This window comes from Dipodomys merriami, unplaced genomic scaffold, assembly GCF_024711535.1.
Source record: "Dipodomys merriami isolate MVZ:Mamm:240054 unplaced genomic scaffold, mDipMer1.0.p SCAF_17, whole genome shotgun sequence".
In the NCBI taxonomy this organism is placed as follows: Eukaryota; Metazoa; Chordata; class Mammalia; order Rodentia; family Heteromyidae; genus Dipodomys; species Dipodomys merriami.
In genome coordinates, this window is record NW_027203048.1 from 7,547,617 (window position 1) to 7,560,606 (window position 12,990).

Consider the following 12,990-nt stretch of genomic DNA (forward strand, 5'->3'; position numbering starts at 1 on the left):
CTAACAACAACAGATGCTGGAGGGGATGTGGACAGAAAGGAACTTTACTTCATTGTTGGTGGGAATGTAAACTTGTTCAACCACTTTGGAAAGCAGTATGGAGGTTCCTCAAAAGACTTCACATAGAACTCCCCTATGACCCAGCAATCCCACTTTTGGGCATTTACCCAAATGTTTACAAACAAGACCACACTAAAGCTACCAGCACAACTATGTTTATTGCAGCATTATTTACCATAGCTAAGATATGGAACCAACACAGATGCCCCTCAGTAGATGAATGGATCAAGAAAATGTGGTATATATACACAATGGAATTCTATGCCTCCATCAGAAAGAATGACATTGCCCCATTTGTTAAGAAATGGAAAAACTTGGAAAAAATTATATTAAGTGAAGTAAGCCAGGCCCAAAGAAACATAGGTCCCATGGTTTCCCTTATTTGTAATATCTAGTATATGTATGAGTCAAGCGGAAAAGGTCAGATAATGTGATGTCAGGAAAATGAACCCTTAGATGTGTATTTTAATGTTTTTTTCTTTCATGCATGTGTTTCTAACGCATTTATAAGATTATCTCTTTGTTGCTTTGTATGTCCCTCCCCCACAGTATAACCCCTGCTTTCACTATATTTGATGTCAGTATAACTAGTGGAGGAGATGGGGAAAAACCAGTTCTATAAGGATACAGGTGGACCTGTTGCAACAATGAGAAGCACAAGTTGTCATGTCCAAAACGAGCTTTACAATGTCGGTGCGGGGGGGGGGGGGGGGGGAAGAGAAGGAATAGGATTGGGATGGGGGGGAGGGGGGAGGCTGGGAAGGGATGTGAAGGGTAAACAAAGGAGGAGGCTGCAATGCTTGATAAGAAATGTATGCATTATCCTGCCCATGTAATTGTAACTCCTCTGTACATTATGTTCACAAATAAAATTAAATTAAATTAAAAATAAAAAAATAAAGAGATGTGATTTGATTTGTGAAGGTCAGAATATAACAGAAAAAAATAGCACCATCATGTAGGTCACAAATGAAAAGATCAGTAAGTAAATAGGATTAGTTCCAAGGAACAAATAGTGTTCACAAATTTATTAAATGATAAAATTTAAAATATTTTACTTTGTTTTTAGATAAATGCTTTTACTTGTAAAAAATCTGAACACACTATCATTATAGCGAATACACTATATTATTATCAACAGAGTATATTATTAAAGTATTTTAGAAATGGACTGAGGTCTACATAAAGGTGCATCTTCTGAGAATATTTCAATGTGCAAAGACTTGAAAACTATGCCAGGGTCTTTTTGTTAAGTCAGTTATAACTCCCTTCTTCTCTTCTGCTGTATTAAGATTTCTACACTCAGTCTTTTCCAACTTGAAATACTTTTTTCAAATTCTAAGATCTTTCTATTTCTTCTTCTTCTTTTTTTTTTAATCTCCTATCAGATCTCTTTACTTATTGTTTTTGTTATGCTGCCTTAGAAAAAAATCCATCCTTACTTGCTTTCTCTTCAGCTTTTCGTTCCTCTTCTTGAAGTTTTTCTTGGGTTTTTTCTTCCTGAAGTCGCTTTTGCTTTTCTTCTTCCTCTTTTCTAAGATTTTCTCGCCATAAGTTTTCTTTTCCTTGCTTAGCTTTCCTTTAAATAAAAGAACAAGACTTTGTATAATGTTCTAAAAATTGTTTATATACAGAATGAAAAAAATAATAGAAAATCTGGCTCCTATTAGCCAGAAAACTAGCAAAGAGTATTAGTTGGGGACGGGGAGAGAAACAGCAGTGTTCATGAGTGAAGGGAACATGTCAATCAAGAGGAGCCTTGGATTATAAGTGATCTACAAAGTATGATACCTCTAGTCAGCCATCTCCACTTCCAGGAAAAGAGAGTTAAGTGGATATGAAAAGTTCAGCAGGTAAATCTAAAACTCCTTCCCTTTCACACTCTTTATGAAGACTCTCTCCAGCTTTTATTCCTTTTCTCCTACCTCATTCCTGTTTAGGAGATTAATTCACAACTGTGAAATGGGAAATGCTTTGGGAAAGGCTAGTTAGCTTTTATATTATCATCTCAAAAGGCCTTTGCATTTGCTTTGATAATAGAGCATTTCTACTTTGTAGGTCATTGTTAAGGTTTGAAGTTGAATACATGGTCCCCAGCTGGTGGCACCAGTTTGAAATATGATGGAAAACTTTTGGAAGTAGGGCCTACCTGGAGAACACAGAGGACCTTTAAAAGTTATACTGGGTCCCTAGTCTCCTACTCCCTACTTCTAGTCACAAGGACAGATAAACAGCTCTCCTCCACCACACACTTCTACAGCCATGAAATTCGGCCCAATCACACAGGACCCAGGAACCATGGCTTGAATCCCCTAGAATCATGAGCCAAAAGAAATCTTTCCTCCTTTAAATTATTCTCTCAGGTATTTTAATTATAGTTATGCAAAAGTAGCTAATACATTCAAGCTTCTGTATATGATTTTATGACATACAACAATAAGATCTGTGATAAAACTTAAATTATTTTAGCTTGTAAGTATACACAGTATACTCCTCCCTTGCATGTATTTGTGTATATGTGTGCGTGCATGTGTGAGTGTGCGTGTCCTGAGGCTTGATCTCGGCCTGGGCATTGTCCCTGAGCTTTTCTGCTTAAGGCTAGCACTCTACCACTTGAGCCACAGCTTCACTTCTAGGTTGTTTTCTGTTTTGGTTTGGTTTGGTTTTGGTAGGTTGTGTGGCTTGAACTCTGGGCCTGGGCACTTTCCCTGAGCTATTCAGCTCAAGGCAAACGCTTTACCACTTGAGCCAAGCACCAATTCTGGTTTTCTGGTGGTTACTGGAGATAAGAGTCTCATGGACTTTCCTGCCTGGGCTGGCTTTGAACCGTGATCCTCAGATCTCAGCCTCCTGAGTAGCTAAGATTACAGGTGTGAGCCACCAGCGCCTGGCTACTTCTGAGTTTTTTAGTAGTCAACTGGAGATATGAGTCTCATGAACTTTGCATGTGCCTCAGATATCAGCCTCCTGAATTGCTAGGATTACATAGGCATGAGCTACTGTCACTCAGCTTCTTGCATGCATTTTTATGTCCTCACTCAGGGAATAGTGACCACAACTAAATTTATACCTTCCCCAATACTCAATACTATAGGGGAAGTAGACTGTGGCTAGATACATCTTTGAGACTGAGGTAAATGAATACATCATTAAAGTGGTAACCCAGGGGGGAGGGGGGAGGCTGGGAAGGGATGTGAAGGGTAAACAAAGGAGGAGGCTGCAATGCTTGGTAAGCAATGTACGCATTATCCTACCCATGTAATTGTAACCCCTCTGTACAGTATGTTCACAAATAAAAAAAATAAATAAAGTGGTAACCTTGGCTTAATTATAAAGTTCTATCCTTAATTTCTCTGAAGGAATTTGGAAATCCTAGATAATGAAAAATATTGTAGACCTTAGTACTAAAATATTTTTTTCTTTTTTGGGGGAGAGGCTGATACTGCGGCTTGAACTCAGGGTTTTATATGCTCACTTGGCTTGTGTGTGTGTGTGTTTGTGTGTTTGGATGTGTGTGTTTAGTGCATGCCAGCCTTGGGGCTTGAACTCAGGGCTTGGGCACTATCCCTGAGAGATTCTAAAGCCACTGTGCCACTTTTGGCTTTTTCCTAAGTAGTTTATTGGAGGTAAGAGTCACACAGATTTTTCTGCCTGAGCTGGCTTCGAACCATGATCCTCAAATCTCACCATCCTGAGTAGTTAGGATTATAGGTAAGACCAGCTCCCAACTCTCATTTGGCTTTTTCACTTTAGTATGTCAGTCTTCCACTTGAGCCTCACATCCACTACCACCTTTTTGGTAGCTAATTGGAGGTTAGAGTCTCATGGACCTTTCTGCCCAAACTGGCTTTGAACCATGATCCTCAGATCAGCCTTCTGAGTAGCTAGGATTATAGGCATGAGCCACCATAATCTTTTAATTCATAAAATATTTTATATTTCATACAATTGGTAATAAACCAATATTAGTATTAGTTTATTTCCAAAATTTCCATATCCTCTATTATATCACAGGATGCTTCCTCTGGAAGCTTTAAGTTGTTCTTGAAGACAAGGCTTTTCTTGTAATCCTAATGTAATTTTAACCAACAGTCACTTTTCTAGTTCCACTGTAACATTCTGTAACACTCTCCCAAACCTATGATAGCTCTTCTGTCTTTTGTGTGATTTCCCATACAATTATACACAACCATGATCAGATTACACATTTTTAGATTACACAGTTATACATAAAGGGGCGAAGTAAAGACCACAGAGTTCATTAAATTCTGATAAAAATTCCAAAGCAAGCGATAGGGGGGTGAAAACTGGTCCAGCACCAGATGATGCCTCACAAGGGCAACCAAAGGCCAAGGAGGCTATATTGCTACATCTACAATGTGAAAAACCAGACTCTTACCAATAGCTTGGGAGAAAAAGGGAAGGAACCTGGGAAAATAGCCATGCAAATCAAGGTAAAATACTAACACTCAACCTTGAACTGTTAAGATCCTACATATCTTACATGTTACTTCTGTTCTCTTTGATTTCTTCCCTCCACACGGTAAGAAAATATGCAAGCATGAATGATGAAAGTATGTATTACTAATGCAATCTGTTGGCTGAGAGGAACTGTGTGCAAGATGAAGAGCTATCAAGATAACTGCTTATGTCAATAGAAAGTCTGAACAGTGTCTACCTATGTAATCACTGTAGTTCCTTTGTGAAATGTTAATTATATTAGCTTATTTAATACAATTCCCCATAAGGAATACAATAAAGTTTGCTTTTTCAGATGAAGAAACTGAGCTTCAGAAAGATAAAGTGCCTTAAACCAAGGTTATCCAGGTAGTAAGTGGTAGACTGAGAATTCTAATCCATGTCTGATTCCAAAGTCTGTATTTTTCAGTTAAGAGCCATAAAACTGGTCTCTGAAAACTTGGTTCCTAAGAGGAAGCTTTAAGTAGCAAGGTTTGGAAACTGATTAACATCTTAAAATAATCCTTTTATTTCCCTTAAGTTTTCATAGGGAAACTAAAGCAATGTGAACAAAATTAGAATTCTAATAGCAATAAAGGGTAAAAAAATATGAATTACATTACCTTGCAGCTTCATCTTCTAGTTTCTTTTTCTGTATTAGCTCTACTCTTTTCCTTTCCACTTCCTTCAACTTGTCATGTTTGATCTTATGAAGTTGTTCAAGAGCTAACTGTTGTGTATTATAGCTTTCTCTTAGTTCCTAAGGACAAAACAGAAATATGTCAATACTCAAATGATTTAAGTATTTTATTTAATAACTGTCATTTATATTAAAAGACAAAATCCTAAAATTAAAAATATCTAGATGAGTCGGGCACCAGTGGCTTATGACTACAATCATAGCTACTCAGGATGCTGAGATGTGAACATCACGGTTCAATGCCAGACAGGGCAGGAAAGGCCATGAGACTCTTTTCCAGTTAACCACCAGCTCTCCTTGAACTGAAAAGCTCAGGGACAGGGCTCAGGCCCAGAGTTCAAGCCCCACAACTGACAAAAAATAAAATAAAGTAAAAAAGTATCTAGATGATAAAACAATCTTGAACACAGTAAATATCTGAGCCATGTATTTACTAAACAAACATTTCTAAGGAACACAGAATCAATCTCTCTCTCTCTCTCTCTCTCTCTCTCTCTCTCTCTCTCTCTTTCTCATGGGGCTTCAATTCTGGGCTCAGGTGCTGTCCCTACACTCTTCAGCTCAAGGTGAGTACTCTGGGCAAGGTGAGTACTTTTACACTTGGGCCACAGCGCCCGCTTCCGGTTTTCTAGTGGTTTATTGTAGATAAGAGTCTCACAGACTTTCCTGCCCAGGCTGGTTTTGAACCATGATCCTCAAATCTCAGCCTCCTGAGTAGCTAGGATTACTGGTGTGAGCCACAGGTACCTGGCTGGAACACAGAATCTTTAACAAACCATTTTTTTTCTGAAGTATCATTTTTAGTTAAAAAAACAACAACAATGTATTTAATAACATTTAAAGAGGAATTTTCTTGGTAATACTGGGATTTGACTTAGGGGTCTTGTGATTGTTAGGCAGGTGCTCTACTGCTGAGCCATACTTCCAGGCCCTTTTTGCACCAGTTTTTCTTGAGATAGGGTCTTATTTCCTCCCGGAGATCATCTTCATGTGCCTGGGCTGAGATCAACCTAGGAAATAGGTGGCCGCTGTGCCCAGCTCTCTGTTCACAAACTTTTCTGCCCAGGCTGGCCTCAAAACTTGATTTTCCCAATCTTGGCCTCCCAAGTAGTTAGGATTACAGGAATGAGCCTGTAATATATGTAGTTTAACCAAGTTATCAGTAATTTGTGTTCAATGAAATCCTAAAAATAACTTTTATTTTCAGTCATGGGGTTTGAACTCTGGGCCTGGGTGCTGTCCCTGAGCTCTTCGGCTCAAGGAGAGTACTCTACCACTTGAGCCACAGCACCACTTCCGGTTTTCTGGTGGTTTATTGTAGAAAAGAGTCTCACAGACTTTCCTGCCCGGGCTGGCTTTGAACCTCTATCCTTAGAACTCAGCCTCCTTAGTAGTTACGATTACAGGCATGAGCCACCAGCGCCCAGCTTTGAAACATTTATTAAACCATTTTGTCCAAAACTAAAAATGGAAAAGATAAATGTCTGCCTAAAACAATGACTTAAATTAAGTCAGAATAATGACAAGCACTCTAAAAAGGAATTGAAATATACTTATTGAACATAAAATTGTGTACAGTTCCCTAACCCAAGGGGATTCAATAAAAAAAGCTGCCTAATTCCCATATATTACCTTTGTCATCAATCTCAAAAGTAGAGCTAGGTGCCTAACTGTAGGTTAAAGGTAAGTGCTCTAGCAGGAAACTTGTGATTATCCGTTTGTAGTTCACTTTTCACCTTCTTTTTTTTTTTTGGGGGGGGGGGACCGGTTGTGGGCCTGAACTCTGGGCCTGGGTGCTGTCCCTCAGCTCTTCAGCTCAAGGCTAGCGCTCTACCTTCTTTTTTTGGGGGGGGGGGGGGGACCGGTTGTGGGCCTGAACTCTGGGCCTGGGTGCTGTCCCTCAGCTCTTCAGCTCAAGGCTAGCGCTCTACCTTCTTTTTTTGGGGGGGGGGACCGGTTGTGGGCCTGAACTCTGGGCCTGGGTGCTGTCCCTCAGCTCTTCAGCTCAAGGCTAGCGCTCTACCACTTGAGCCACAGCACCACTTCCGGCTTTTTCTGTTTATATGGTGCTGAGGAATTGAACCCAGGGCCTGCATGCATGCAAGGCAAGCGCTCTACCACTGAGCCACCTTCCCAGCCCCACTTTTCACCTTCTTTTTATTGAACTATTCTTGTGGGAAACTGATTCTCTACCATTGTACGTGGTTTGAGCAGGGGAGGTATTTATTTACTCTTCAACAATCATAGTACGTTACTTCCTTGCTCAGCGTGATTGGTCTAAAAAATATGAACATTCCAAACTGCTTCAGAATTTTCTTGGGATTCAGATACACTGAATAACCTCTGGAGAAAGAAACCTTTCTCAGGACTCATTAAACAGAGACAAAGTCAACCTAAAAGGCATCTTACTACCCTAAGTAATGGGAAGAAAGTACAGAAAACAGAAGTAAAGATCAGAGATCAGAGACAGAGGTGGAGAAGGAACACATAAGGAAACTTTGCAGCTCAGTGTTCAACATTCTTCTGTCCATTCAGTAAATTGTTCTAGTATTCCTCCAATAACTACTATTTTGAACTGGATTACTTTCACTATAAATCTTAAAGAATCTTGAAGGAAAAATACTGAAAGGAAAAAAAAAAAACCAAGTTTAACAAAAAAAAAAAAAAAAAAAAAGGGGGGGAGGCAAAAATGTGAGCTCCGTAGCATTTGAGTAGAATGTTTTAGTAAAAAGGAAAAAAAAAAAAGGGTTTGGTATCCAGAACCACACAACAGAAAACTCCAAACCAAGGCAAAAAACCCCTCCAGATCAAGGCAAACAATGTATTTGAAGGTTAACTCTTCTAGTATGGTTAAAATGGTACATTAGAGCTAAGTATAGTTTGGTGTCTGGAGACTGTCTAAACATATCTGAAGAAAACACTTGCAACTTGAACCAATATTAGTACAATGCTGTGTTCATGGAAAATTTTACATAACTTCAGCTTCTACAGTCCTATATTTGTTGCATTTTTTTTCTTTTTGGTCGGTAGTGGGGCTTGAACTCTGGACTTGGGCACTATCCCTCAGCTTTTCAGCTCAAGGTGAGTGCTCTACTGCTTGAGCCACAGCGCCACTTCCGGTTTTCTAGTGGTTTATTGGAGATAAGAGTCTCACAGACTTTCCTTGTCAGGGCTGGCTTTGAACCATGATCCTTAGATCTCAGCCTCCTGAGTAGCTAGGATTATAGGCGTGAGCCACCGTTGCCCGGCTTTGTTGCATTTTTCTATGGAAAAGCAAAAGAATATATTGACTATGATCCATGCAACAGGCTGCTTTGGTGTTAAGGAACATGGGTTTGGAATAAAACCACGGCAGTCCAAATCAGGCTCTGTCAATGGCTAGTTGTAATTATCTTAGGAAAATTTTTATAGTTTCCTAATCTGCACATGCCCTACATAGTTGCTGTGAAAATAAAATGAACTAATACATATAAATTGATTTCAATAGTGCAGGCCATAAATTCTCAATAGATATTAGCTGTTAGTGGATGAAGCCCAGTAAGAATATTAAGTTAAAAAGGGGTACAGGGCTGGGAAGGTAGCTCAGTGGTATAGCACTTGCCTTGCATGCATGAGGCCCTGGGTTCGATTCCTCAGCACCACATAAGCAGAAAAAAAAAAAGCTGGAAGTGGCGCTGTAGCTCAAGTGGTAGAGCGCTAGCCTTGAGCTGAAGAGCTGAGGGACAGCGCCCAGGCCCAGAGTTAAGGCCCCACGACTGGACCCCTCCCCCAAAAAAAAGGGTACAAAGAGTAATCAAATTAAAGTCTAATCTTAACATGGCTGTAAGCTTAGTCCCCTAATTGACCCCTGAAGACAGCATTCCAAGTATTCCTTAACTAGTCTCAAGGAAGTGACAGAATTAGTGAACTGCTCATTGTCCCATGCTTCCAAGGAGGTCTGTGCACCCCTCTATCATAGTCAACCTTTCCAAACTGTATCTGACCTGTCTATCAGAGTAATTTTTTTTCTGGTTATTTGGAAATAAAGTCTTTTGGACATTTCTGTCATGCCTCCTGTTAACAGGACTGTCTTTTATCAAGATGTCCAGGCATAGTACAGTGTAAATATTTAGTTAAGTGTTTATAGGAGGAATAAAATACATAAATAACAGTCTAGGCAAATTAAGATTTGAAGTACACTAAACACTAAAGGCATATTCTTCTGGCAGAAGATAAATACATCCAGATGAAGCACAGACAGAGGAAGGAATAAGAATGAATGCAAAACTACACATCTTAATGAACATGGGCAGTATAAAGTAGTGACAAAAATGGCAGTTTAAAATATATAACACAAGCTGGAAATGTGGCTTATAGGTAGAGTGCTTGCTTAGCATGCATAAAGCCCTGCGTTCGAATCCTGTAAGCCTGTAAGACTCTTATCTCCAATTCATTACCCCCCAAAAAAGCTTAAAGTGGTGCTGTGGCTTACATAATAGAATGCTAACTTGAAGCACAAAAGCTCAGGGATAGCACCTGGCCCCAGAGTTCAAGCTCGATGACTGGCACCAAACCCCCCCCAAAAAACAAACAAAAACAAAACAGCAGACAACATAAATGTGAGAAGCATTTGATGATAATGGAATTAAAGAATCCTGAGTAGATAAAATTTTAATTTACAGTATATGTAAATAAAAGTATGCAAATTGTATTCTTTAAAATACCCACAAAAAATGTAAAAGGTATAAAACCAATAAGCTATAGAGGAAAAAGAACTCTGATCAAAAGAGCACAAGGAGAAAAAAAGAATACAACATAGTAAACTGATAAAGAGAAAGATGTCAAAGTCCAAATTACATTAAACAGACCAACTACTCCAATTAAAATACAGACTGAATATTAAAGACACAATTGAAGTAGAAAGATGTAAACAAGGTATAAGGTAGAAAAAGATATACCAATACTACTCAAAAGAAAGCTAGTATAAACTAATGTCAGAAAAAGTTGTCTGTCTGTCTGTCCGTGTGTGTGTCCGTGTGTGTCCGTGTGTGTGTCCGTGTGTGTGTCTCTCTCTCTCTCTCTCTCTCTCTCTCTCTCTCTCTCTCTCTCTCTCTCTCTCTCTCTCTCTCTCTCTTTTTCGAGACAGGGTTTCATTATGTAGTTTACCTCAAACTCACTAAGTAACTTAGGCTGGCCTTGAACTTGAGGTCCTTCTACATCAGCCTTCCTAAATGCTAGGATTAGAGTCTTAAAATAATCATGCCAGGCAGAAAAATTAGCCTTTAAGACAGGAAGTATTTCTAGGAGAGCAGTGTAATGATAAAGGGGTTTGTCCACTGTGAAGCCACATGATATGTATACAGTAAGAGATCCTCAAAAACCTATAAGTTAAAAAAAAAACTAGCAAAATTCAATAGACAAATCCATATTAAAATGGATCTCTATAACTGATGAGAGAAAGCAGACAAGAAAAATCAGCAAGTCTAATTGTCTTGACTTTATTCCAGAACAGCAGTTCTTATGTTGAGGCCCACAAGACCTTCCAAGACTCTTAATCTTTTTTGTACAATTCAGAGGCTCATGTACTTGGACAGGAACAAAATTAATCTTTATTTTCACTAACTTTTATCTGAAGTACACCATTTCCTTCAATGTCAAATATAAATAGTAAATCACAGTATATTTATTACCTGTACTTGTAATGTTTTTTACCAATAGAAATCACAGATTTAAAAAATATTTTATATAACTTGATATATCATATATATGATATATATCTTGACTTCAAATGGTATGTCACTAGATCTTGCTATTTAATTAATCCTTTCCATTAAAAGAAGCAATATATAACATACTCCAATTGTTTTAAAATATTTCATAACTCATAATTTTAAAAGTATCCAATATATTTAATTTTATACATTTGAAATATTATTTTAAGGAGTCTACAGACTTTACCAAACTGCTGAAGAGTCCATAATATAAATGTGGTTAAGAAGTTTTGCTTTAGAAACCAGTATTTCTATCCCATGCCTTCCTACTATTGTACCTCACCTTGGAGAAAAGACGTTCCAAAGGCAGACCTAAAACAAACCTTCTGAAGAAAAGGAACACTTCCTTCATTCCTTATGAGTTTGGGAAACATTTTCTGTAGTTCCTAAGTATGTAGTTCATGTAAGATTTTATTTATAATCCAAAGGACTAATGATCCTCATCTCCAAATGAATTAGTCATATTATTACCTGCATACAACAGTCTCATTTTGTGAAGGGTTATTCTGAGCAAATCTATTATAGTTTCATTATATACCACAGTGAAACCCCTTGGTACAATTAATATACATTAAAAAGAAAAAAAGAAAAAAGTGAATGACATGAAAGTAAAACAGGATGGGGAGCCCAGGTGGAGTAGGGATAACTAAGAAGGTGAATGAGGATGAATATGGTCAATGTGGTTTATTTGCATGCATGAAAATAGAACAATAAAATCTACTGAAATTGTTTTAATAAGGGGGGGGTGAAGTGGAGGAGAGAGGAATGAGGTTGATCAGGATACAAGTAGAACTTGTACATCTTCCTTGTGTAACTAATGTATGCTAACAAAAATAAATAAGTATTAAGAGGATTATAAAAGAAAAAAATCTCCCCTAGTCATCTGGAGGTGAATCTGTAAATAGTTTATCTCTAATCCTTGGAAGCACAGGATAAGACCTAACACCCTTGAGGAAGCCACAGCTGTGGGGTTGACAGATTCTGCTTTGCCTTTACAGAAAAGTACTCCCTCAGTTATTACTCAAGTCCATAGTGATTTTCTAATTCACTAAAGGTATTTCAAAGCCAGGCACGGGTGGCTCACGCCTGTAATCCTAGCTACTCAGGAGGCTAAGATCTGAGGATCGAAGTTCAAAGCCATCCCGGGCAGGAAAGTCCGTGAGACTCATCTCCAATAAACCACTAGGAAACCAGAAGTGGCGCTGTGGGTCAAGTGGTAGAGTGCTAGCCTTGAGCTGAAAAGCTGAGGGGCAGTGCTCAGGCCTGGAGTTCAAGTCCCACAACTGACCAAAAAAAAAAAAAAAAGGTAAAGTATTTCTATTGTACATGAGAGTTCACAAAGCACTTCTGTGTGTGCATATGTGTATATGCACACTATTTGATTTAATCATAACGCTCAAAAGAAGACAGCATATACTTTCAGCTTATAATATGAAAAAGCAATGATAAATAGCTGCACAACTAGAGAGGTCAAGGACAAGCAGTTATACAACTGACGAGTGGCACAGAATACTTTTCATTGCACTTCACTGCTAAAGATGGAATAATCTATAAATATTCTTAACGAAGAATAGCCTGTTCAATGTCTTAATTTTGAACTTACTGGCTTTGCTATTTATCTTAGTATGACTTGACTAAAAGAGTAAAAATTGTCACCAATTTTGTATATGTGTATTAGACAATCTAATAAAAGATAACTTCTTAAGAACTAATTTTAAATGTTTTACTACTACTGTTACCATAAGTAGCCTAAAGGAGTACTCATATCAGATATACTATTGTGCCACTGAACCACAACATTAGAACAAAGCTCCTGATCTCATTCAAGACCATCAGGATCAATTCTATCTCACCTACTAATCAATCTAGCCTTTCACATCATTCTCTATTACCTAAATTCTTATCTCTGTTTATTTCTTGATCTGACCCAGTAATTCTTCACTCATCTTTTCCTTAAATTCCTCTACACTCCTGGAACCTCTTCTTACTCATCAGGAAACTACATATCCACATCTCTTCTCT

The 12,990-nt window shown here is 38.3% G+C and overlaps 1 protein-coding gene across 4 annotated transcripts in view; it reads right to left on the reverse strand.

Annotated features, from left to right (window-relative positions):
- Positions 1–12,990, reverse strand: part of Itsn2 (intersectin 2) — a 131,322-nt gene that overhangs the window by 55,045 nt on the left and 63,287 nt on the right. For all 4 annotated transcript variants that reach the window (XM_070025124.1, XM_070025123.1, XM_070025122.1 and 1 more), the window contains 2 exons: positions 5,142–5,278; positions 1,503–1,639 (listed from right to left, as the gene is read on the reverse strand). In XM_070025124.1, coding sequence (XP_069881225.1) covers positions 1,503–1,639; positions 5,142–5,278 — 274 coding nt within the window. The remainder of the gene's footprint in view (positions 1–1,502; positions 1,640–5,141; positions 5,279–12,990) is intronic.